At 44.5% G+C, this 26,708-nt stretch overlaps 1 protein-coding gene across 3 annotated transcripts in view; it reads left to right on the top strand.

Annotated features, from left to right (window-relative positions):
• Positions 1-26,708, top strand: part of SHISA6 (shisa family member 6) — a 259,546-nt gene that overhangs the window by 40,918 nt on the left and 191,920 nt on the right. For all 3 annotated transcript variants that reach the window (XM_042802651.1, XM_032992102.2, XM_042802652.1), the window contains exon 3: positions 17,634-17,729. In XM_042802651.1, the coding sequence (XP_042658585.1) occupies positions 17,634-17,729 (96 nt within the window). The remainder of the gene's footprint in view (positions 1-17,633; positions 17,730-26,708) is intronic.

Raw genomic sequence — 26,708 nt, forward strand, 5'->3', positions numbered from 1 at the left:
CCTCCAGCCTGCCCAGATCTGCTCTCTGGTCTCGTGTTTGACTGGCAATGGCCAGTTTCTCCTTCACAGGAAGATGTAAAGCCAATCAGTGGCAGATGGATGATAATCTACCCTCTTAGGAAGATCATGCTCCTGTCTGATAGTTAAAGTTTATAGACCACAAGTTCTTCTGTACTTCTACAAGTGTGTATTCTTTCCTGAGTTGCCTTTTCAACACACTGATGTATTTCATGTTGACTTTCTCCAAGTAAAGAAGACAAAATTTCCTGCTCAAAACAAGTTGTGCCTTGCTCTCACCTGAAAATAGTATAAATATAATAGAAGTCCACAGTGAAGTGCTTGATTGGCCTGATAGATTCTCTTATTTTCTTTCTAATGATCAGACAATTAATTTTTGTGCAAGTTCAGCTGCAGTTTCCAGCCAGCTTTGCCTGAGATCTCCAAAGCTAGAAGCTTGTGCTGAATTAGAGAGCTAGGTCTTCTTGATGTCTTCTGGTTCCTTTCTCCCTGTGGGTCAGGCACAAAGAGGCAAATCTCACACATACTGAGCAGCTGAATGTCACTTAAACCCAAAATGGATGCAGAAGCATTAGTCTCCAAATACCCTGTGTTTTATTTTGCTCATGCTGACCATTCTCTGAGCATAAAGGGGATGTTGTTCTGCTATGACACAGTCTGGGTGTAGTTGCATAGTATCCTGCACTTGGATTTATCTTTGCCCCTAGTCCTGTTATGGAAGAAGTCTGCCATGCAGGGCTGTTATATCCTCCAAAGAGGCTGCCTGGCTGCATACCACTTCTCTCCTGCTTTGGGAGTCCAGGTTCCAGATGCAGACAGCTATAAAATGGGAGGAACTACGTTTGATGTGTGGGCTGCAGGAGCACAGAAAAGCCACAGTACTGCACTGGGTAGAAAAAAATGTCATGAGGACTAGTGACAGGACACAAATTACCATAAGCCACCTGAGAAATCTTTGTTTTCCTCCTAAAACATACCGTAACACTAGTGAAAAAAATTTCCCAAACCAAACTGGAGTCTAAATTGCTTTCCCTTCCAAAACTTGTTCCTCTTTTTCACTGCATACTCAGTATCACTCACCTTTTGAAGAGATACTCAGAAAAACAGGCCAGGCACAAGCATGCTGGTGAATGGCTTAATCACAAGAGATCATTGTTGGTCATTATTGTCATGATCATGAGATCCACAGCCATAAAACTGTAAAACCAACAAGCCAGCCAACCAACCAACCAAAAATCTGTGAAGCAGCAAAACATATGTATAGCTCAGACTAGACAGTTTAATATACCATTAGTAATCATTACAAAATTCATTTTTTTTAATTAGTGCATGATCTCTTTCATTTTTGAATCCGCTCAGCGTTTTTCTTCTCAGGCTTCCCAACTTGCAACATTCCCTCCACTTCATACCTCCCTCCCTGGGTAGCAAGTTCATTACATTAAAATCTCATGCACATATCTAAAACCCTGTCAGATACTGGAAAAGGCCAGACTGTTACATGCTGCAGAGTAAAATCAGAGACCATTTCCATACCAAGGAAAAGCCAATGAACTTTGACTACAGAGTGAAAAACAGTATAGGATGCATTTTGCTAGCAGGAAATTGGTGCCCAGTACTGTCATTCTGAGACCTGAGACCCAACTGTGTCAAAAGACTTCACAAAGTTGCGTCTTACTTTATTTCTCGTTTCTTATGGTGATGTTCACATCCAAGCATTTAGAGAGCATCTCATTTTGCTCTCATCCGCAGGAAGGACTCAGTCATGTTGTCCTCCAAGCTGGCAGAACCAGGCAGTGCAGCAGCCAAAGTGCTCCATGTCCCTGAGGAGATCCAGCAGCGTGGTGCATCAGGAGGCAGGATAATCCCGGGCACATCTGCCTGTGCAGACTGGGAGCTGCCAGCTGGCTGCACCCAGAGATAGTGGGTGAGCTGTGAAGCACCTCATATTCGTGGCTGTTTTCATAGCAACTTCTAATCATCTCTCGTACAAATCTGGGATCATTTACTGCTGGTTTTCCTGGACCATGTGGCTGTGCTTAATTAGCTCAGCAAGTGGGGGAGCTTTGACCTTTCCTGCCTAAGAGATGATATTTGTGTGGGAACACACAGACATGGGTATCCCTGGGCTTGTCTACCTTTCAAGTCAGAAGTAGAATGGCAGCTCCTCTTACTGTGTCCAGCTGGTTGGGATAAAATCAACAGTATGGCTGCAGCAGCATAAAGCGCCTGAAGACTTGTGGGAGTTGAGAGAGATAGTTTATTGATAAATCAAAGGTGGTCTGGGGATACAGGCCTCTGTTCTGCAGAAGGATGGGCTCTGAGTGACCCCCGTCGGCTCCTCAATCAGACAAGTGTTATCACTGACAGTCAGAGACAGTCTGATGGGACTGATATTTGCGAGACAAATTGCTCAGTCAGGAACGTGTTTGCTGCACACTGCAGAAGTGCTGATGTTCTGTCAGGGGTCCTCTCTCAAAAGGGAAGTCCTTTTTCTCTGCCACTGCTCTAAGGTGTTGGTTAGCATGGGGACTCTCCTCAAGCAGCTGCTGCCAGTGATCATCAAGCAGGACAGGGAGAGGATGCTCTACCATGGCAGATGTGGTCACAAAATGTTAAGTGTAGTCTCATGAGCTTCCTTGTCACTGTCCCTGGAGCTGGTGTCTCCTGTGGCACCAGAGCAAGAGTTGGGAACAAAGTCAGCTTCTGCACTGCTTCCTCTGAACCTTTGCTGCTGAATTCCCAAATGAGGATGAGCTAAGTGTTTCTGAAGTAGAACAAGGCTTGTGCATTGGGTCTGAAAAGATCTTCCCTAGTATGTGGCAGGCTGCTAAGTACCAATGCTTTAACCAGCTTGTTTAAGGCAAAGTAGTTTGACACGATTTTCTTCCATTTCCAGTTATTTTAGGACTTACTTGGATGGTGACAATAGGATAAGAATGTACAGCTCAGAAGATCCCCTCCAGGAGATTCCTGTACATGCATCCCTTCCCTCATCCCTAATGCATCTTCACAAGAGGATCCTGACAGTCTGGGAGCAGAGACACCTCTGTCACCTTCCTACTCACTGACTTTCCTTAAAAGTCACTCGCTTAGCCTGTCCCTGAATCAGTGCAGTGCCCCAGGAGGCTGCAGCCACCCTTGCCACTGTCCCCTGCTGATGGGGGGTTATTATTTTGTGTGCCGCTGTCTTTCTGGACACCTTGGATCCCAGACCACCTCTCTCTCCACCATTTCAGAGCCCGGCTCCATATAGGATATGCTGGCACAACATGCCTGAACACCAATGCTGTTTAAGTACCTTAAAATGCAGGATGTGCCTGGAAAGGTCTGCACTTTGTGCTTTTTACAGCCTGGTGCTTACTCGTACTATCATTGAATGCCTTCAGTTGTGTGACTGTAAGCCATTTCCAGAAGTTTAACTGAACTGTTCCTTGTCATCTGGAATTTTTATTTGCCCCAGTTCTTCCTCTCCCCTCTCTTCTTCGCTTTGTTATTTCTTTCCTTAGACACCCTTTTATGCAATTTCAATACTTTTCTCCTAATAAGAGTTATTCCTATGCCATGGAATAGAGATTGGCATGGCTGTGGTGACCAGTCACTAGTGGAATTGTGCAGTTTTGCAGAATTTCTGTTGAAGTTTGGCCTAAGAACCCCCACTCCTGAATCCCCTTCACATTTAGCATCTTGGGTAAATCAGTTCTCCCACTGAGAACTGGGATATGTGATCTAGGGCCTCCCAGACTCTGGGTCAAGCTAGTCCTGACAGAGATCAGGAGCAAACAGTCCTTAGAGGATCCTTCTCTTGCAGCCTGTTCTCCCTGTTATGGAGCACGTGGTTCCCAAGGGGATTAAAGAGCATCAGAACCGAGATCTGCTGCACAAGGCCAAGGGTGATGTGCAGACCTAATTTCACTGGAATGGTATCAGAGACAGACCTGAACAGCTGTAGTAATACACATCTGACCCTTGCAAAGGCATTCAGATACCAAAGAATGTTTATCTCTAACCTTAAAATTCCTCCTGGAGACAATCACTCCTTGGTATTCTCCCTCCAGCTGAGAAAAAGCAGCCTCTACCTTCCCTTCTGCTAATACCCTTGAAGCATGTGTGCTGTGTGATCAGCCCTCCCTTTGCCCTTAATCACTTTCTCCCAGCCTATATAATTAAATTCCATCAGGTATTGCATCTAATTTTTGAGGAGCTCCCAAAGAACAAAAGCCAGTTCAGTCACAGGCGAACAGAACAAATTAATTAGAAGAGGAATATTAGGCCCTCTCTAAATTAGATCAGCAAATCTCCAGCAGAAGAAGCATAGCTTGACTGGCTTATGATGCTGTTTGCTTCCAGAGCAGCTGCTCTCTTCCAGAGATTGCATACAGCGTTCAGAGACACAGCATCGCTAGAAAGTGGATTAGGCTTGGAGCAACCCATGCTAAAAAGTACTCCAGGGCACAATTTCAAAGCACAACACAGGGAATTGGTGGCCTTGTGTCTCTCATTAACAACAGTACAAGTTGTGCCATTAGATTGCTTCACTGTACTTTGGGAACATCTCCCTGTCACATTCCTGCATATCTCACCCCAATAAAAGTGGATGTTACTTGAGTGTAGGGCTCTGCATAGTGCTATTTGTCAACATTCCTCCTAGCTATGGAGATCCTTATGAGTAAACGCTGGAATTATCATATAAAACCAGATCAAATACCCAGAAGTCACACTTTATAAGCATTTAAACAAGTAAACAGACGGCACCAATGCTACTTACAGCTACCTCTAAGAATCTGCAATCTCGGAGAATTGTTAACACAGCCTCCCATTACAGAATGAACTGAGCGCACAGATTGTGCTGGGAGCTATGGAAAGGCTCTCCGTGCAGATAGCAGGACATGTCCCAGGCTCCTGACCTGGCATGGAGAGCAGCAGCACAAACAGAGCCTCCATGCTCAAGTAACAGGCTGTTTTCACCATGTGGTGCAGGACGGAGTAGAGGAAACAAAAACCCAACAGGGATAAGGAGGAGTTTGCGGGGAGAGGTGGGAGTGGATTCAGACTGCTGAAACAATTCTTGTTAATTCAGTACAAAGAAGAGGTTTTAAAACCAAAACCAGTCTCATGTATCCTAACCTCACTCATGGGAGAAATGTCTGGTTGTTAATGCACCTCCAACTCTACCAAACATTCACTTCTCCCCATTTTTCCTGCTGGGAGGCACCTGCTGAGCTTCTGAGCTTTCTACATGTGTCTGCACTGGGAAGCCCTGGATGTGCTGCCAAATGCTCCAGACGTGTCCAAGCAGCCCCCGCCCTGGCAGGGGGACGTAGCTGTGGTCCTGCAGGTTCAGTGCAAGGTTGCCGATGACAGGAGCACAGCAGGAGGGGTGAGAGCCAGCAGTGGCGAGATTAATAAACAGGCAACTACTAATGATTCCCGTATTGAATCATCTGGCTCGCTCACCTTCCATTATAAAAAAGAGGAGGCAGCAACAGAAGAGTTTAATGAGAGAATGATGTTAGACCAGGAGTCTATAGGGACTTTCTGTCCTCACTGCATGTAAGGTACTGTACCATTTGCCATTTCCCTTTTACCCACACCGTTTTTCTCTGCAGCTTTAAGTGTGACTGAATTCAGAAAAGATTGAGGACAGATAGTTGATCTGCCATATCCTGAATGGACAGGAGCAGATTAAGGATCATTCTTACATTAGTGATGACTGCTTAATACTAGTGAGAAAATCAGCTCTGGGGCTCCACGTGAGAAGACAGGATGGGGCTTAGAGAGCAGAGCATTTTCAAGGGGTGGTCTACATGCATGTTTACACTAGAGGAAGACATATCCCATAGCACTTGAGAGCAGGGATGTTCATGGCCTGCTGTGAGTTCGCAGGCTCAGCACATGAGCAGAGAGTGCCTGAAGCCATTTGCCTTTTCTGACGTACCTGGGAAAAGTGGAGTGCTTCATCACTCATGCCTCTTGGTCAACCACTTCATCTGCCCTCAAAAATTCCCCTCGTTTCTACTTCCAGTAAGGTTCCTCATTAAGTTTTATGCTATTGCATCTTTCAAATGAAGGTTTTCCCCCATCTTAACCAGAAACCCCTCAAACTTCAATAACAAATTCTCATTCTTTATTGACAAATTTGTGGTTTTACATCCTCTGTCCTTTCTGTTCCTAGTGATAGGACCAGGCCCTTCAGAAGGTATCTAAGGCTAAGACATACATACAGTTATTTCCTCTCCTTTTATCCCCAGTCTCCCAGAGATTTCCTGAGATCACATGTCTTAAGGGCTCAGCTCTTCAGAGTTAACTGAGACAGCAGCAAGTACATTCCTTTTTGCTACCTTGCCCAGAAGGAAAAGTTAGCCATCATCATCCTTTTCCCCTGAAACTCATTGCACAATGTGCATACTGCAGTGTTCATGTACATGTGGACTATGTATTTCTAAAAATTCTGTTTGTTGAGAAATAACTTCATAAGACAAATGCATTTGGGGCCTCTATCTGAAGTTTTGTAGCTTCTTTATTCAAGATTATTGTAAATGCAGACATTTTAAACATTTCTGAAATTAATATCTTAATATCAAATTAAGACTGCTGTTTTAAAGTCAGTTAAGCATTCAAGCATAAACCCATTTCACTTAGTTATCTCAAGAGATGTTATTACTTGGAAATTAAGAGCTGAAGTTGCAGACGTCTATGCAACACAAAATCCCAACACAGGATTAGAGTCTTCCAGTTTGAGTCAAAGATCATGCCATCTCTCTTACCCATCTATCTTATCTCTTATCTATGGAGACTTTCAATTTTCAGTGTAATTTTGTAATAACATATTCATCTCCTTTGCAGAAGTGGGTTTCTCTAGTGTATAGGCTCTTGACATAATTTTCTGAGCACCTGTTGTAACAGAGCAGTAACTCTTTCCTGCTGCTGCCACTTGCTAAATCAGATTACAGAGAAATGGAAAAGCACTCTGCACTTCCCTCAGGTTACTTTTCCATGTAGGTAATTGCTGTTGTTCCCATAGGAAGGCTGTAAAAATTTGATTCAAGAAAGAGGGACTGTAGGAAATACAGCAAACAGGAGAGGCCTTGACTGTAAAATTGTGAGTGGAAGTGAAGGTGTCCACTGTAATCTCCAAGCTAAAATGAGTAAAAGCATCCACATTGCCAAGTAAATGTCCAGCTGTTTTGTTCATACGCTGGCCACTGAAAGCAAGCCCTCTAGACTAGGAATGTGAAAAGCAAATTATATAAATTATTATATAAATGATATAATTATAATGCAGAAACCATGGCCTCAGGTCAGAACAGGACCCTGAATCAGGAGGACACCTATGCACAAGCTTCTTTTTGATCCTTTGCTTATTCAGCATTGCAGGTGTTGCCATCAGTCCTCCAGTATTTCTAATTTCTACATGAATTGCCAGTGCATGTGAGTTGTCCTCGGGAAGCAAAGATTCATCTCTTTCTCTTAACACAGCGAAATGGCCGAGTCATGAGTACCTCCAGCATCCAGATCACTTGAGGTGCCCTCGGTTACCTGGAGTTACCTAAGGTCACCTGGGGCTAACTGTAGCAGCTCTGCCGCCTCTGTTGATCACCTCAATTAAAAGCAGAGCACAAGATGCGTTCTTTGACTGTGACTTCTTAATAACACCAGTTTATTGTGAGAAACTTAAAAGTCTAACAACTTCAGTGCTTTGTGCTGTACTGACACAGGCTAAAATTCAACATAGCTTTGACCAGGAATAGGGCAAGAGACACCCCGTCTCCTATGGAAAGGAGGAGCGCTAAACTTGTCACAGCAAGTGAAGCTTTTAGCTCTGACAGCAAGGAAGGAAGCCAGCTGGTGTGTAAGAAAGGGAGCACGCTTTGCCCCTGTGCTGTGTTGCCTATGACACTTCAGCACCGAGAGGCACTGGGAGCAAACAGCAAAGTACAAGCAAGCGGTGAAGCAGCGTGGTGTGCTACCAGCAGGCCACTGTGTGGGGCTGAGGTTTATGGAGCCAGCCTTTACCTGCTCCACACCGCTCGGAAGAACTCATGTCATGGAATTTAACACTCTTACAGGGAAAGCAGCTAAAGTATTTATGAGATGGTTAATTAAGATGGTGTCTCTAAATCTGTAAACCAAAATACTTTATGTGCATCTAAGCTGGCATTTTCTCTGGCTGGAAGCTTTTGAATTTCTTCCATACTGATCTGGGAACTAGCGCTGGGAGAAGGGAAACAGATTTATGACCACACTTCATAGATACAGCATTACACTCAAAATCCTACATAGCCAAAAGGTGCTCACCTTGCATGTGAAGCTGAAAGTGTATTGTTTGTTATTAATGTTTTAGCACTCTAATCAAAACAATAAATACTTACAGCAGTACTAGTACTCATAGTTCAGATTAACACAGAAAATCTAATTTATTTTGCCTTTAAAATGCATATATATAACTTCCTAGTACTTGCCTTAGGTCTCTGGTGTTGTGCCCGCTCTTCCCATGTCTCTCTGGTTGGGTCAGTTTGTCACCAGGGACAGCCTGGCTTTGTCAGGCCGTTGCCACAGGCTGGTCCCAGAGCGGAGCCAGCCCAGGGTAGGTGACAGACACTGTGTTGGTATCACAGCTCAAACAAGCCAAAAGCAGCTCAGGTCCAGGCAAGCCAAGACCAGCCCCAAGACCCCATGCTGTGGGGTCAGTACAGACCCGGGGAACTTTCACCGATAAAGACAAAAATCATATTCAGTGGGCTGCAACAGCCACTTAGACATGCAACAATGCCACTTAGACATGAAAGGGCAAACACCTTGCAGCCAGCAGAGCCGTGGCATTTATACCAGCCACCTGTGATACTAAAGAAATGCTGTGGAGACAGTGGCTGGTTTGATGATGCATCTCCCACTGCCTGTTCATCACACCCCTGCAACTGCTCCCTGGACATTCCTGCCAGGGAACGGCTGGTTTCTCTTCTTTTTTTTTTTTGTTTTTTTTTCCTTTACTTTTTACTTTTTACTTTTTTCTTTTTTTTACTGCTGTTAAGTAGGTGGAAAAAGGGAGGATTGCCAAAGACTAGCCATCTCCCAGCACACCAGCAGAGATTCATGCACTGAAGCCTGAGAAATATGCAGTCCTTCCTCAGGCATGACTGGGTTTAAGTACAAATAAATATGTCTGGATATCACCAAATTCCCTTGGTTCACAAACTTGCCGGCATGAAGGGATCTGGAGATGAGTACACTCACTGTATAATGTCAGCACTCACTTATTGGTGCAATGTAGAAAAAGGATGGACTGTAAGCCCCATCTGGCAGGGATCGGAAAAGCCATAGTCTGGTGTTTAGGTGCTTGCCAGGAAGGAAGAGGCATGGCCTCGAATGCTTGTTGACACAGAGAGAAATTAAAGCTGCTTCTTTTGAGAGCTGGGTGAGCAGGCTAACTACTAAACTAGATAAAGCTGTATACATATTACTGTGAAAACCTACAGAGTTTAACCATGACTGTTATTCTTTGTATAGAATAGTTTAAATCAACCCACAATAATTGTTTCCTTGCTACAGAATTCATAAGGATGATAAAACAGTCCTCAGTCTCTATTATATTTCCCTGAGAGGGTGTTATGTGGTAAGCATGAATGTGTGAGTACTAGGGGTAAGAGAACTAATTCATGTCAAAACAGAAGGAAACTTCTTCTCCCTCTCCTGAGTCATACAAAACTTGAACTCCTTCTGGATCACTAGCTGCACAATTACAGGGTGTGCTTAAGGATGCAGAAGAGAGGTTAAAGGTTGATCTGTCATTAATTTCTGACAGCTTAAGCTGCAAGGATCCCCTTGATACATGGCTGCCCTAAAGCACCTCTTTGGAAGCTGGTCATGCCTCCTGCTCTGCTCAGGTCTGATCTGATACGAGCCCTGTGAGCTGCCGGAGCTGTAATGTCCCTGCTGCAAGTATAGAGGTGCAACGGCACAGCTCTCCCCAATACTGATGAGAACAACAGATTTTCAGTCACACTGGGCCCTTAAGTGTCTGAGACGCCTCTGAACAGGAGCCCCAAATCTTTTTGGCTGCGTATAGGTTTGCTAGTGGCTTTCTTGAACTCAGCAGGCAAGAACTGGAACCGGTTTAGTTTTCTAAAGAGCCACTAGCTAGTCTTGGTTCACTTGTACTTTTGCTGTGTTTTACATGTTGGCATTGCTGTAAATTGCACACATTATGGAAGGGGGTCCTTATGTCCTCAGGAGAAGAGAATGAGAGTCCCTTTTTCTTCCTTCTTTCTTTCCATGCAAGGGGAATAGCTTCAGCACAGGGAATGAGGAGTACAGTAATCTGGCAAGCTTCTTGTTTGTATGAGCCCTTCATCCCTGATTGCATAAAGGGGAACATTCATGGGGTCTTTTCCCTCTGCTATGCTGTAGAGGAAAGGAGTGTCCCTTCTTGGCTTTTGGGAGCTTAAATGTTTGTTCTTTGTGGAGCTTTAGAGCATGCTTCAAGACATGTGTGTAACACTACAGCTGTACGTTAGTGAGAAGCAGCCCACGGGAGCAGAGCTGTTTCCTGCACAAACCAGGTACTTCAGTAGGTTTTTCTGCTAACCAGCATGTGCATCTGGAGCTTTGGAGAGGTGCTGTATTTTTTTTTCCTATCAGTTTAATCCTCTCTCTTTGAAGGTGTTTTTATTTAGACATTTCAGCAGAATATGAACTCATCACTATTTCTGTCATCCCCGATGCATGTTGCTGGTGAGAACCTCTCGCACTGCAGTCCTGTATTTTACTTTCACATAGCCACTTTTTTAAGTAAACAGAACCTAAAAATGATGTTTTCTGATGCCTCCTGCAGATTGTTACAGTTTGCAGGGACGTTGCAAAATCAAGGACAATTGCTGTAGCTAACAGAGTAAACAATTAATGAAAGGAGATGTTCCCTTGGTCACTTATCAGGAAAACCAGCACAGCTTTTAGCTTCACTTTCTATATCTTTTCCAACACCAGAAAGACACATGAGTGCGACCTGGACTTATGCAGCAAACTGCACTGGATTTGGCTTGGTCTGCTGTGCAGTAAGTGGGCATATTTTTGGCAGGGTTGCTAGTTTGGACTGACACAAACCCCATGCCAGGAAACTATTCCCCATTCTTGCGATGTTGTGGGAAGTCTTCCAGTATGCGTCATTTTCCATAAAGCCCAGTTCCTGGCCAATAATTTTACTTGAGAGATCCAGGATTCAGTTGTGAATAGTAAGCTTTTACCCATCCTGCTTGTAAAGAAGGCTGTGAGATGTGGTGCATACGCGCCCTGAAAGTTGACAAGGCAGAAGTCACACTGAAATAAATCAAAAGGGAAAATAAGGATCTCCCAGTTTTCAAGCTGGAACAAGCCTCTTGTTCTGTTTTTAACCCAATGTTCCCCTGTGGGTTGGGAGTGATCCCGGCCTGAGTTTTTACCATGTTTTCGGATGCACTGGGCAGTCAGATATGCAAGAGCCATGCGCTTGCTGGAGCCCACACCAGCTGGTCGGTCTGACCCCAGTGACACAGGACAGCCGGGCTCAGGGGGGGTCAAGACTTGGCTCTGCCTGCTCAGGTGAGGCACCCACTCTCTTTCAGAAACATCGCAAAAGCCTTGGGGACTTGCAGGGATCACAGAGACCCTAACCTAGAAGACCATCCGTCCTGTGCCATGGACAGCGAGCCGGGTGAGGAGGTGGGCAAGGCCATCCCCCGAAATCTGTTTAGCAGAGTCTGTGGCCGGATGGCCCCAGGGACACGGATTTAAGCAGGGTCTCTGTGGTCAGCAGTCACATGTGATGGGGAACAAGAGGGATGAAACAGGGGAGGATGTGACAAAGGCTTAGCATGAATGAGGAAGCGGGAGATAAAGAACAAAGAGGCAGTTATTTTGGAAGAGGGTGAAATTATGGGTAGGTTGTCACATTATTAGGGCATAGTGAGTGGAATTTAGCTGTCCTTAGCCCACCAGTGCAATTTAAGCTAAGGAATATCTGTAGGGCATAGAAAAACCTATTATTCCCTGCAATGATTTGGACCACATCTTGTCCATGTCTGGCAGTGTGTTGCTGACAGCTCACCCTAAGTACCAATGACCTCTTTCCACTTGTTTTTTTTTTTTGCACATTTGCATGTTCAGGTTAGACAGTGATCCCAGAACTATGGTATTAAACCAGGAAAAACACACTGCAGCGGTCCTTACTGTGCCTTTATTCTGACATGTGTGAGAGGTGCCAGCTGGCTTCTGTTTGTTGTTTTTTTTTTTTTTTTCTTTAAGAAAGAAAATGGTAATGTTTCAGTGACATCCCTTGGGTGCCCTTCTTATCATTGTAATCTCTGTTAATCTGCACCCCATGCTGTGGTAAAATAGGAAGATGCTGGCCTGCCTGCAAACACCCTCTTCAGTGGTGTAGCTCACAGCCATGTCTAATACCCAACAATTTCTGCAATTAGACTTTCATCAAATTGAGATAGTTTATGTGCTTGCTGGCTGCCCTGTGCCGCTCTGGCCCTAAGAATTCCTCGTTTTGGGTCTGGAGCCGTGCTTCCCCTTGCATTCAGAGATGATCGTATGTGACTGACAGGATAGACAGAGTGATGCAGAGCAGTCTGCCATGTGCTCAGCAAACACAGTGGTTTTGGCAGCTCATACCCTTTGTTTCAGTCTGTTGATACGTGTAAAATAGCTGAAAAAGAATCAGTCCAGAAGAAACGATCAGCGTCAGAGCCAGGTAGGCTGTGGGGTTTCCCACCCAAAAATAAGGATTTTTTTCCCACAGAGATTTGTCTGAGAATAATGTTTGTGCTGAGGAATTTGGACATGAAGACTCTTCTCTGGGTGTATTTTTTCCCCAAGGAAATTTGTGACAAGGATGAGGTCAAAATCCCAGAGTGTATCATGCAGAAAGACTGTCCACGACAGTCCCTGTCTGCCCGTCTCAGGGTGATGTAATCCGTACTCAGTAATAACGTTTCCAAGAGGTGGATAACAGCATTTTAGTTCAGCTCTAATAATTCTGCTAAATCAGAGCTGGGGTTGTAATTGCTGTTTGTGACTGAGTTTGTTCCATATGTGTGTTATGCAGGATGCCATTGTAATGAAATGTTCCCTCTTTGAGCTGTATGCCCTAAAGAATATGCCTTTACTATGTGACAGGAAAAACACTCATCTCCTTTTTGCCTCTGCTGTGCCGTATAACCAAAGGAGAGGAAAAAAAAGTCATGTTTCCCCTTGTTTCAATTTCTTCTGGAAATTTTAAGTTGTGTAAGTGTTAGTCTTCATTTGCTTTAGTAACACACAGCCTTGATGGATTCCTGGTCGTTTCTTGTAATGAAAAGCCTGTGAGCCTGTGTGCATCTGAGGGTTTACATACATTAGAGTACACTGATGTGAGTGTGAGCGAGAACAGGGTGTGAGAGAGCAGGAAAAGCCTTTTCCGGGGAGTCAGACACGGTGCTCTGAAGCATCATTTTAAATTTTCTCCTAACCATGAGAAGTAGCCCCTAGAGATGCAAAATCTCTAGAGCAATATTGTATTAAAAGCTAGCATGTTCCATGCCATGAGATCAGGTAGGTGGGTGGTTGCTTTGCTTTGGAAGTAGTGAGTGTTGTGAGACTCCATCGTAATCAAATCTGGCTTCCGTACAGCGCTTTTCATTCACAGACCGCCCCGTGCTTTGCAGGCAGAGTAACTCCCTATACAAACAGGGACGCCGAGGTGTGCGGAGGGGACACGGCCGCTCTGCCGGCCTGCTCGTGGCTGGTTGAATGAGGACACTGCTTGTGATCTTATGCAGCTACCAGCAAGCCCCAGAGTGAATGCATGCTAGCTGGGTAAGGACACCTGGATATGCAAAACTGGCAGACGGCAGCTAATTCCACCCAAAGCGGGAGCTGCAGAAGAGGGAAAGTGCGTGCTGGGAGCCCGAGGACACGAGTGTGCTGGGCTGTGCTGCCTTGCTTTGCTCACAACACTGATCTGCTGCTCTTGCTCTGTCTGACTTCTTTTAGATCTCGGGTGCTGCCTCTGGGTCCTGGGTTTCAGCTCCCTGATGGCTGCGGCCCATGGAATGTCTTGTGTGTGCTCCCAGGGAAATACAACACCAAAAGGCAGCTTTGCTCTGATGTGATCTCACGTGGGGGACAAGGGAGAGCAATGTGAATAATGCCTGTAGACAACAGGTACAAGATAGCCATCAGAGTGTCCCCACCTCATCTACACAGCAGATTTAGCTCAGAGATCTCCATTTTATTGTGTGCTTGGGGTTCTGCAACAGCCAGGGCTGGTGGAGCCTCCAGCACCAGGAAGGGCTCAGGGGAACCTTGGGGGGTTTCAAAGAGAGGATCTTTCTGTCTGGAATGGCAGGGTTTGGTTGGTTGGGTGTTGATAGTAATAAAAATCCCAGAAGTCTGAAATGAAATTAAAATAAGTCCTTTTATATTTGTTTTTCAATGAATTAGGCCATTTTTAGCTCTCTCACCGTAGGGCAGAGAAAAACACCCAGCTTCAGCCTACTAAAAGTAAATGCCTTGGGTAAGTTCCAGGGGCTCCTTCTTAGCCCATGAGACGGGCATCTCCATCAGCAGCTCAGCTCAGCTCCTGGCTGAAGCCCCTTTTGGCAGGGCCAGTCCCTCTCACCAGCTGTGGAAGGACTCCCAGCAGCCAGGTAAGAGCACCTGGGTGAAGGCAGGAAGGAAGAGAACAGCCCCAACCGAGAATGATACGGATGTTTTCTGGTCTGGCATAGCCCTGTCTGTGATTCCACTGCTCAGCAGCCTGGTCTGCTTACACTTGAGCTCCTTTAGCTCTGCTGCCGCTACGGGGCACATGCATTTTGGTAAGGTACATGGGAGCGTTCACTTCCAGTGTGAAACATCTCAGTGAAGAAGGGATTACAGAAAAGTCTGTTTGAATAACAGCACCTGAGCTTGGCCCACCAGAAGCCCCCCAGGCGCTTCTAAAAGTAAAAGCTGCGTACCAGCATTTTTATACTGCGAAGCCAAGAGAAATGATCACAAGTGAGCAGGAATAAAAAAACACATAAAACAAACATAGCATCCTATAATGTATCTGTAAAAAGGGAAAGCTCATGCTGCTTGAAGTCTACAAATTCAAGTTTCTCATGGGAAAACATAACTCCTGTTCAAAAGCTAATGGCTTGTTATAACAGGAATGTTTTAATTTAACTGCTATGTACTATAAGAAGGAGCAGAGCAAGGTTCAGAGAGCAAATGGCTGATGAACGATCTTCAATCTGCCAGTAAATGTTTGCTTTTTTTTTTATAGACTTCCCTTTCTTGATCTCTGTCTTAAACAGATTCTCCAAAGGGACATATAAAAGATAGCTGATTTCAGCTAGAGGTAATAGCACTTATTTGTGTGTTTCTTTTATCCTTGTTTAAAACAGTAAATTTATGGCACTGATAGAGTGTCAGTCACCAGAGTAGCTGGCCCTGAGAGCATAGAAATTGATGGTATATGAGCAAAAATTGGCTTACTGGAAAGAAAAAATGCAGCACATTTTTAAAAAGTGATAGAGAACAAGAAAGTGAATTGGGCATTGCAGCCACAAACCATCTCGCAAGCTTCTCAGGACAAGAACAAACATCTCATGAAGCAAGAAGGGACTCGGAGGCAAAGGTTTGCCACCCTTTTCCAGGAACACAGCAGCTAGAGCTGCAAGAGCTAGATAGGAAGAAGAGGGAAAGAGCTTTTGATCTTTCCTGTGGAAACAGAAAATTGTTCTTTCTTTTTTTCTGAAAACTCTCTTCTCAGCAAATTTATGGGTAGATACCTCCATATTTGAAGGTTTTTGCTACCATCTTGCATTACTGTAACTGTAAGAAGAAAACTGTCTTGCTGCTAACACTGCCAAACTTGTAGAAACACCTAATACATGTTTTCAGAAGTTTACATGGAGCAGTTGACTGACCAGAAAAAAATATGTAAGGAAAGGGAGTGGGATGCTTTTTCTATTAGATAGGAATAAACATTTGTCAGAAGTCTCGGCATCTTCTGCCTGCCACGTGTGAGCCCCCACCGAGGATCTTGGACAAGCTTATGCGATGGCAAAGTCTGTGCTGGGCTCTCCTGAATGGTGAGTGGGGCTTGGAGCCTGCTCAGATCCATTGCAGGGCAGAACAGTGAGACATTTGGGGATAATTTAGACCTTGGCGGGGTGCTTACCCTCAGCCCACTCAGATGCAGGGTGGACTCTGATGACAGGAGCAGTGACCTGCAAAAGCAGTAGTAGCTGCTGGGATTGCTGGGATGAGAATGACTGGCTAAACAGGAAAGAGGAAAACTTTGCAGACTGATGGTATTTCAAAGTCTCTGTTCCTATTAGTTTTCACAGTGTTGCTAGAGAGCCTGAAAGTGTATGAGACCAAATGGCATTTGGTCTCAGTGCTTGAAAAATAGTAAAGAGCTGTAGCATCTGTCCGAGGCAATGTGAGCCAGCCAGAACATGGCCCCAGGCTGCATTTCCACCTGGATCCCTGATGCCCGTTTGGGCCTCCCCACAGCTTCCTGACTCAGCTCTCCTGCTCGAGTGCCATGCGCTGGACCATCTGCCGTGCTGGACTTCCAGCCACCACAGCTCGGAGGAACAGTCATGCACCACGGGCTTGTGCAGAAAGGCACGCAGAAGCTGGAGACTTAACGGGGAGGGAGCTGCATTCCCGGCCCCTGAGGCTGCCTTACTTCCCTCCCCCCACACCTATCTTATCTTTGCCTCTTTCTAAAATAAAAGGAATAGAAAAATTAACGTCATGAAAAAAGGAGGAGATGATAAAAAGTATCTGTAAAATTATCTGTGTCCTAATTCCAGAACTTTGCATGGTAACAGAGAGGCAGAAAGCCTTTTTCTTTATTAATATATTAAAATAGTAAAAAACTGTGCGTCTCCTGACCCTACTCTGTTGTCATGGACTGAGAAAGCCTCTAGGAAGTGTTCTGCAGAAGACTATTGCACTTGAGAAACCATGCAGGGATGCCATTCAAGGACCAGAGCATATGGAAGCTAAAAGACAAGGTTGCTGTCATACTGTTAGTGGAGACTTGGGTCCAGCCCAGACAAGAGAGATATTTGCACCTCTGATTTTCTGCTGAGACAAGATCTCTACCAAGGGGACATGAATGCTGTCAGGGGCCTGACTGGAATCAGGAAGAGTCAAAGCCACATCTCTTCCGATTTCCTTTCACTTCTTAGTCTTGAAGGTTTGAGTGAGACCAGTTCCTTGGGAGTGCTGTTCCTAGCAAACCTGAATCTGAGCCAGTGATGATCATATTTCCCGGAGATTGGGGCGTTTGATTTGGCAAATTAGTGGTTTCCCTATAAGAATTTGTTCATTCCTTGGCAGTTACCAAAATATGCAATTGTTCTTCTCCCTAAATCTTTGCCAATAAAGCAATAAGACTTTGATGCTGCTATAGCTGTTATGTTCTGTTATACCCTCGGCTTGCCATTAGCTGTGTAACCATGTGGTGGGGGCTTGATACTCACATATGAGGGTTACAGCGGTGCTGTATAGCATATATGTGTATACATACACACACACACACACACACACACACACACACACTGAATAATGTTTCTTTGTTTTCTTTTCCATGGCAGGTCACTATGGAAAGGATATTTATCGAAGTGGAGGGCCAGATCTCCATAATTTCATCTCCTCCGGGTTTGTCACATTAGGAAGAGGACACACGAAGGGTACAGTGGAAACAATTTTTTGCTAAATAAAAAGATTGTTTTAAATAAAAAAGCTATAACTCAGAAGCTGGGTTCTAAGTGCTATGAGATAACAGTATTGGACTGCAGTCAGTAGATTTAGTCTAGCAAATATTGCTGCAGGTAAAATACTGTGCTCGTGGCAGAACCTTTTAAATCCTAGCAAGGGAGACAGTGGGAGAGTGTAGAGTCGGACAGCCAGACTCCAGACTCCACTCTGACTTTGAAGTTCAACAATTTATACTGCTTTGTGTTTTCCTGGGTGCATGGTTGCAAACCACCATTGTGCTGCTGTACTTATAAAGGAAGGGGAAGGAGTGTAATGCTGTCCAAGGGCAGGCAGTTAACACTTGAAGAGTGCTTTTCTGGATTTCTTTTGTTTGACTCGTGGGCTTTTTTTGGGGGGGGTATTATGAATATTTTATAAAATTATTTATTTTTAGGTCCTAAAACATATATTTTATGTGTTCATATAATCTGTGATATAATGTACAAACGTGAAAACACAAAAATATACATATACTGCTCTGTGTATGTTCTGTGTATATGTACTGTATATAAAATATATGTTGAGAGACAGTTGTAGCTATATTAGATAAGTAACCATATATCCCAGGAGTTGTGGTGACAAAAAAGCTGTGAGATCTGACTCAAAGTAGCTGGTCACCAGAACCCCAGATGAATGTTCATTTTATGACGTTGTTGCATATTTGGTGAGTTTTTATAGTGTACAGTGAGACTATGTTTGGAGCATCTTTCTGTTCACACCCACACCCTGGCCGAGTCACACTGGTGCACTGGCAGTGGGTTGCGACACTGGGAGTGCAAGCACGTGCCATGCCAGTACTCGTCTGGTTTTGTGTCCTGCTGACTTCTGAGACTGTTGTACATTTATATAGACACAATGTATGTGGAGATACCTATATAGACACAATGTACTGTATGTGGAGATGTGTCCATGTGCTCGCCTGGTTGAATGCACTTATGTTGTTTCTCTGGATGACCATGACTCACAAATTATTAAAAGACCTTTATTTTTTCGTACATTTCCTGCACTTTTTCAAATTCTCCACGAGTGTCATCCAAAGCAGTGTCGGTCCTGTAGAACTGTCAGAGAAGAAACAAATATATGTATATTGTCTGTGTATGTCTGTGTGTGCTTAAATAAAGTTTACTGAGGCTGAGGCAGCACCCGTGGGACTTGTAATACAATACCCTGCAATTCCAGCCTGGCACTGCACCGGTGGAACGAAAGCAGAGAAAACCACCATGAACCTTCAGGTGGGCTGGGAACTGAAATGGTTCGAGGAAGGACTCGTGGATGGCATTTCACACAAGGTCTCCCCTTCTCCTCCCCATCCAAAAGGAGTTTTACAGTGCTGTTGTGCCACATCAGGCCTGAGAGAATATTTAGGGTAAGATAGCAAGTGTTCCTCAGTAGAGGCATGGTCTACAGTGGCGTGCCCAGATAGCCTTCATCAAGCACATGGATAACCCCGGGCAGGGCTGTAAAACCTGCCTCTGTCTCAGACATTTGAATTATCTTCAAGCATTTTTTTTTTTTGTACAATACACTTTTCTCAGTTTCTTCCCAGATAAGAATGAAACCTACTTTCCTTCTTTAACTGAAAAGTCCCGGGGGCTCTGTTCTTCTGTAGATGCACCAGTGGTTTTCACACTTTTTCCACTGGCTTTGCTGGAAGCCTCACAGAGCACATTTCCTATCCCTGAGAAGTTGGGAGAATGAGCAATGGGAATCCAGACTGTTTATATACCACCTCTTCCAACAGCCATCAGATAGGGTGGTGCTTTCCCAAATGAATAAAAGGTTTATATTATCTGAAGAAATTAAACTGTATCTTGGCTGTTTATGGGTATAAAAGAATGGATTGGCCTTTGAATTTACTTTTAGCTACCTGTAAATTCACGTTTTATTTGAACAGTGCCATAATGTTAACTTCTAACTTATGAATGGTAAATTCACATGCTCACTCATGACTGGTGCAAGTGATTAACATCTTCACACATTCTGCAGGCAGACTGCCTTGTTTGCTCTTGCAAATGCGTGGATTTATCTTTGCGATATGATTTGATTGCCTATTTGTGCTGTGAAAGCAGGGACTTCAGATGTAACATATAACTTAGGGGTTCTATCATTATGGCTGTGCCTTACATCATTTGATTATTTCTGGAAATATTAAACAATAGATTTCCTGTGTTCTGTTTGAGCTGGCAACCCAGTTGTACGTATAGACAGGAGAGATGTGTGTTCCAGCAAGGCTTTCAGTCCTGAGCTTTAGCTGAGCAGCTTCGTGCTCAGATTTTGTCCTATTTCACTTCCAGTGCATGTGTTAAAATCTTCACCTCAACGACCCTTAGCCAAATAACTTCACCCCGCCTTATTGTTACACCACCATGGAAGAGGGCTCTGCTTTTAGACTGAACAAAGCCCATGAAGTTTATCTCAATATTTCTTTGCACTGGGAGACACATTTTTGGTGTTTTCTCAACTATCTTCTGTGCTGTGGCAGAACTCCAAGTGCTGAGTAATATTTAAGAGCTCATCTATTTTGGGCAGAAGACAAAGATGTGAGACATGCCAAACTACCATGGATACCAAATCAGCATATTCACATGTCTGACATCCACAAGCTCCTGCAAGATTGTGATTTATGATTCTTATATGACACTCCATTGGGCAATGCATCACTGCCTGGCATTTAAGTCTATAAAATCACTACATGGTGTGTTCTTCAAACCATGGTAAAAGACTTCACTGCCAGTTTGTCATGATGATCAAGGAATGAATCCAAAGTCTTGAGGCCATAGAAAGTCTCCATGGTGAGACACATACCAGGACTAATCTCATCTAACTTTAGAAAGCTAGAAGTTAGACATTTTATTCTGAGATAGTAGCCTTCAATCCCATGTAGAAACACCTGGGAGACACCAGCACCTCTAGATGTGTGTTCACTGGATGGGCACAAGGCAGAACTTCCCCACCCCTAGCAAGAGGGGAGCAATGGGGGGGCTAGGTCTTTTAGCCATCAGAGGAAAGCAGATGAATCCCACCTGCACTTGCTTGTATAGGAGTAGCTACTGTTGCTCCAATTACTGTGGTAGTTGCTATGTGCTCCAGTGAAACAAGTAGGAGCACTGAAGACAGGAGCTATCACATCCCTCTGTGCACCAACCTAATTTAAAAACGAGCTTCTTCAGCCTCTTCTCTCTCCGAGCATCTTGCTACTCTCAGATGTCCCAGGTTGAGACTACCCTAACGTGGACCGTACTCACTGTCCTGCCAGGGCTCTGCAGCACTCTGCTCAGTCACGTAGGCTTGTGTAGAGACTTACACAGCTGCAACACAACATGGAGCAAGCACCCACCTTGAGTGACCAAGTCTTGAGGAGCAATAAACTCACTCCAGATTGACTACTCCAGATCATGATTGTTGAGTTTTCAGATAAAAATGTGATTTTTATTTTGCTTCTTATTTTTTACTCTGAGCCTCAGACCTTGAAAATAGTTTCTGAATGGAATGGGGGGCTCCTTGTATTTCACCAGTCTGTGGCAGCAGTAGAAGGTCTGTAGACCAGATGATAAGATCATCACTAAACAGCTTCTTTTTTTTCCTGATAACTCCGCAACAGTATTAAAAATAGTGAGTTTTTTGCTGGAAAAGCATAATTTCCCAGCTGAACTCAGTGCTAGAGGTCAGGAAACAGTGAGGCAGAAGGAATGTGGGATTTTAGACTGCTTTACTGCAGGGTCATCTCGTAGGGAAAAACAGGACTTTTCCTACAATCTAGTTTCTTGTAGGTTTATGCCAGATCCTTGATAAGGTGCAGAGGTAGGGTTGCAACTTGTAAAGCATGTGTGGAAAACTCAGGAAGAGTCAGGTGTCCTCACAGCCTGATCAATAGCACTTTCAGAAACGGAACTGGGAGATGTGCTCTGAGTTAGGGCATCTGCAGGAGTCTCTTTTCTTCAAAGATCCCACTAAAATTTGCACCTAGGATGTGCTCCATCAGTGCCAGTAGGCAGGAAAAAACAATGAACCATGTATCCAAGTTGGTGTGATGTGGCCGTTAAAGCCTGACTACATTGCTGCTGGCACCTCTGTGGAGCTGCACCAGCATCCTGCAGTGTGGGCAATGTGCAAACAACGTTGGTATAGAGAAGCCAGCCTGATGACTGAGCAATAAAAGCTACCCACAGTCACACTTCATCTTGTGGTATTTGGTGCAGATATGTCAAGATCTACAGCCTGAATATGGGATTTGCCTGCCTGGGCCTCTGTACTCACTGTCCTGCATCGTGGTTGTACCTCATGTATCCGCAAAATGGCTCAGAGAACTCTTCTGATGGTACAGCCTTTCGTGTGAGGTACAGCTGTCCAGCCTGGGCTGGTTTTGGTTGAGCACATGTGCCTGGTGTGTGGGCCCATGCTGTATGTCATTTAATAGAACCTTACACCCATCATACTCCCCAGATACAGCCTCACCCTTTGCCATCCCCTGATAAATAGCCCATTCCCTGTTCCCTGAAATGATGCGCAACATCCACGTACAGGCAGAGGGGAAAGTGAGAGGTCAGCTGGTGCTGACTTGCTTTTTCATACAGTTGACAATATCTCCCTCAGATCAATAATTTTGGTGCCTATTCAGAAGGAGTAAATTGTTCTTGATCTAGTCCCACCTTAGGAAACGATCACCTTTCTCTCCCAGGCCTCGAGCATGTGCACGCGTTGTTTTGAGGACAGACAGGCCATGCATCCCGTGGTGCCGGATCAGCGGGAGATGGCGGCTGCCGCGCAGGTTCAAGGTCTGGAAGCTGCTGGGGTTTGTGAGAGTGAGAGGAGACAAGGTAAGGTCAGGATGGGAGGGAGAGCTGACAGGCTTGAGAGAACAGCTCAGCCTCATGGCTGCTTGTCTGCTAGTGGGCTCTGCCAAGCTGAGGGAGCCCCCTCATCACCGACCCGGCACCGTGTGCTGCCAGGCCACGGCCAGAGCCTCACCTCGCTGGGTGGTGCCCTGCGGAGATGCAGACTGCTGGGACGGGTGCCGGGGGGTGGCTGGCCTGATGTCAGTAGGGTCACTCAGGCTTTGCTGCAAGGCGAGTTTCAAGAGTAAATCAAGAGCTTACTTCATCTGACAGTTTAACAGTTGTGTTTGCTTGTAAGAGAACCACCTACAAAGAGGAACATGAAAGAGGACAAATGCAGCTCATACTTAGCAACCGGGATCTTCCTGAGCTGCTTCAGTGTCTCAGCCAGCTGAGGTGGGCGGCAGCTCCACTTTCGCATCTTTCTCTCCCCGGGGAGCTCCAGAGCTTTCCCAGCACCATCTCTGCTGCTCCCACTGCAAGGTGATGCCTTCCTTCTGTATGGAGAGAGGAAGCACAGAGTAAATGACTCATGGCTGTGTGTGCCCAAGACAGGATTGCCAAGTTCATGTTTGTGTGACTCTTAGAAAGGCTTGTTGATGATGATAGAGCTGTGGGACATCCCATGTCATTATGAGGATCAGGTAACTTTCTTCTTGAAACGTCTTGATGTACCCATCCATTGTGTTACCTCATTTGCACATTCTTCCCACCTTCAATGTTTTTTCTGCAAGCTGAAGAATATCTGTGACAGGGTCTGTATTTTATAAATGACATATCTGTATGCAAACTAATCTTTATGCAGACAGCTCAGTGAATTTATAATATTCAGCGTGCTGCAAGCTTTGCATACAGATTAAACGTGATATGACGTGGTAAAACGGGATCGGGTATTCATACTGGCTGACACCACTTCCTCCTCTCGTACACACATTGTACACACTCCCCTTTTACTCACACCGCTGTTCCTTTTGGAGACCCTGAACCAAGCCACTTTTACAAGCATCAACTCAGGAACCAGCAGTTTTACTGGTCCATTCACATGTAAATATGATTCAGAGATGAATGGAAGGAAAGAGATTTATTAATTTAATCATCATGAGTAGTTTGGGGATTCTGATTCCTCTCTCCAACACTGCCCTGGTTCCCTGATGTCATGGCTGGTTCCCTGTCACTTGACTGGCAGCCTTGTGTTCCAGTTTCTTCCCAAAGTACTGTTTCATATCCTTAATTTGGTTTTTTGGGGTCTTGGATTACATCTGTTGCAACCAGCATCAGCTCAATGAAGCTACAAAACATGCAGTGAATCAGCTACAACATGGAATTTGCTGCTTTAACCCATCATTAGTAATCCACACTTGCAGTAGACTCATTAATACAGGGAAATAGAACTTTAAGGGTCATTTTTTTCATACCTGCATCTGTAACACGCCATGAATAGATTATGCAAAAATTGAGGGTTAGGTATGTTGAGTCCTTTTTCTCATTAAACACTTGCTAGACATTTTGTATCAATGGAGACATGTCAAGCCAGAGTTTGCTGCATCCCAATGAGTCATTTTGTGTTCATCCTGGATAATATCTAATGATGTTGATGGTGTTTTGAGGTGTGTGTGCTAAAGATCACTTGCATTCTGATTCCAGATTAATCTCAACTATTGCATATTCTGACACTTAATTGTATTGACTCGAAAATAGGATCATTGGGATGTAGAAACTGCTTCACGGCTTTGCAGAAGGATTCCATTATGCAATAGTGCATTTCAATCCGCTCTGAATTATTTAATCAACTTCAGATGCGACCATCCATTTCTCAGCAGAGTCTGGACAGCTCTTCTTTTTTTATAGCCCTCTGAATAGCTGTATGGGAGGAGAGTGAGAGGTTAGGGAAGCCATACCAATGCCTGCAGCAGTTGTGCAGCATGCCGCTGCTGTGGGCAACGAATAGGATGAACATGAGCAAAACCACATCAATCCCTGGGGTCACCTTCTGCAAAGTATGTTGAAATAACTAAGGTGATGGGTTCATGCCCTTCTGTCTTCAGACAAACTAGCCACGAACCTGGCTTAAAGCACAATCTGGAGAGACTGTTTTGGAGCATGGCTTTCTGAGCTAGTGTGTCCCACACTACGAGCAATGAGCAGAAGGAGGATTGGCAGCTAATCTGAGAGCTGTTCTCAAGTTTATTAAGGAAAAAGCAGAAAAATGACCACAAGCAGGGCAAGGAGCACATACCTCACTGCTAAGCCAGGAGATTCAGCTTCCTGTGGCAAGAAGCCCACAGTTGCTCCTTGGCCAGCTATTAAATAAAGACTGCTTCCTGCAGCAAAAATGTAAGCTTCCCCCATGGGCAGCCTCACTGATGCATGTGAAGAGACACTTGTCAGCTGGAGATCCTATTGTTCACCACCTCGACTGACTAATGGCATTTTTGACTTGACCTGATCAAACATGCTTCCTGGAGGACAGAGGCAGGACCGAGGTGGGAAAGGAGGATGCCAGCCAGGTTGGGTTGCCTCTTCTTTCTCACTGGGGGACAGTTAGACCCAGAATCTTGTGTCTGAGACAGGGAAAGACCACCCTGTGCCTTTTTGCATGTGCACATTCAGGCCAGGATTAACAATGTGTTTTGGCAACTTGTACTGAGACATGCAATAGTGGAGCTAAACTTGCATCTGGCACTTTGCAAAAGATCATGGGCTTTTGACTTCAGCATGTGGACCCCTTTACAGACCCAGGCATGCAGAGGAGTTTGGGACTAGCCTTCATCACTGCTACTGCTGAGGACCTTGTGTTTCCATGTCAATGTAAATCACAGAAGTTATCAATCATTTTATTCTCTCTCTGTGGTCACTGAATTATTTTACTGCCCCCTTACTTGTCCTACAAACTCCATTGCATCCAACACTCTGCTGACTTCTCATGGATGGTTTTCAATAATCTAGTACTCTAGGATGGATTTCTCTTCTTTCTGCTGTGTGTTAACAGAATATCAAAATAAATTACAATAGCTGAAAAGAGAAGAAAAAAGCCCTGCCTATTATCGGATGCCCTTTCACAGAGAGTCTGTCAACTCTCCATGATGTTTTGGCAGATACCTTTGAAAACTGAGCTGAAGGCTGGTGAAAAGCTGGCAGTTACAGCCCAGATATCTATGAAACAGGGAGCTTCAGCTGCATGCCACAAACTTCTCTTTGAATTGAATAATGTCTTTTTCTATATTTATTATCAAGAACTGATGTATAAAGAAACCTTATGATTTCCTGCTATAGTGACACTGAGCATCTCAGGCTGGTAATCTCCCCAAACAGGGGATTTTAACTGAAATTAAGAATCACTCTTGGAGCTGGAATACCATTTCTTTAGCAAGTCAGCATTCAATCTTAATTGTGTTTGCAGATTGCAATAATAAATTCAAATATTATGAAAAAAATTGGAGATTCTTGGGTGCAGATAGGGGACTTTGCAGAGGGATCTGTAATTCTGAAGCATCTGTGATCTCACCAGAACAACTAAATCCCATGGTCAGAGTTTCACAGATTAAGACTTTGGGCACACCCAAAAATCTACTGCTGTAGCAAAACCAATATGTTATATACAGTTTATCTTCTAAAGTTCCTTGGGAGGAACATTGGCTTATCATCAGAGAAGTGTCTTTGGAGATACAGGGTCCAGGTTTGCTTTCCAGATTTACTTTCTAGATAGGTGCTTCCTCATAGGGGAATTATTTGGTTTTAGGAGCTTCAGGTTATCCTTTAATAGTCAGTATAAAACTGTGGACAACTGTAGGGAGTTCATACAACAAATGCCACAAAGGTAATTACAGACAGTCCTTGAGAGGCAGACTTGAACTTACTAATTAACTTTTTCTACTTTCTGAAACAGGTTAATTGCTATCTCTTGACAGCACGCAGGCCTCTGGCTGTGACTAGTTTATATTGTGTTAGCGACTAAAGGCCACAGGGTGAAGATGGAAGCCATGATTCCTAGAGAGACAAACCAGAGGGAGACATGCCCCATATGTCTTATTCCTTCTTGGGTTGGATTTACAGGTGTACAGCAGCTGAATATCTGTT

This window comes from Tyto alba, unplaced genomic scaffold (genome assembly GCF_018691265.1).
Source record: "Tyto alba isolate M040663 unplaced genomic scaffold, T.alba_DEE_v4.0 Super-Scaffold_39, whole genome shotgun sequence".
In the NCBI taxonomy this organism is placed as follows: Eukaryota; Metazoa; Chordata; class Aves; order Strigiformes; family Tytonidae; genus Tyto; species Tyto alba.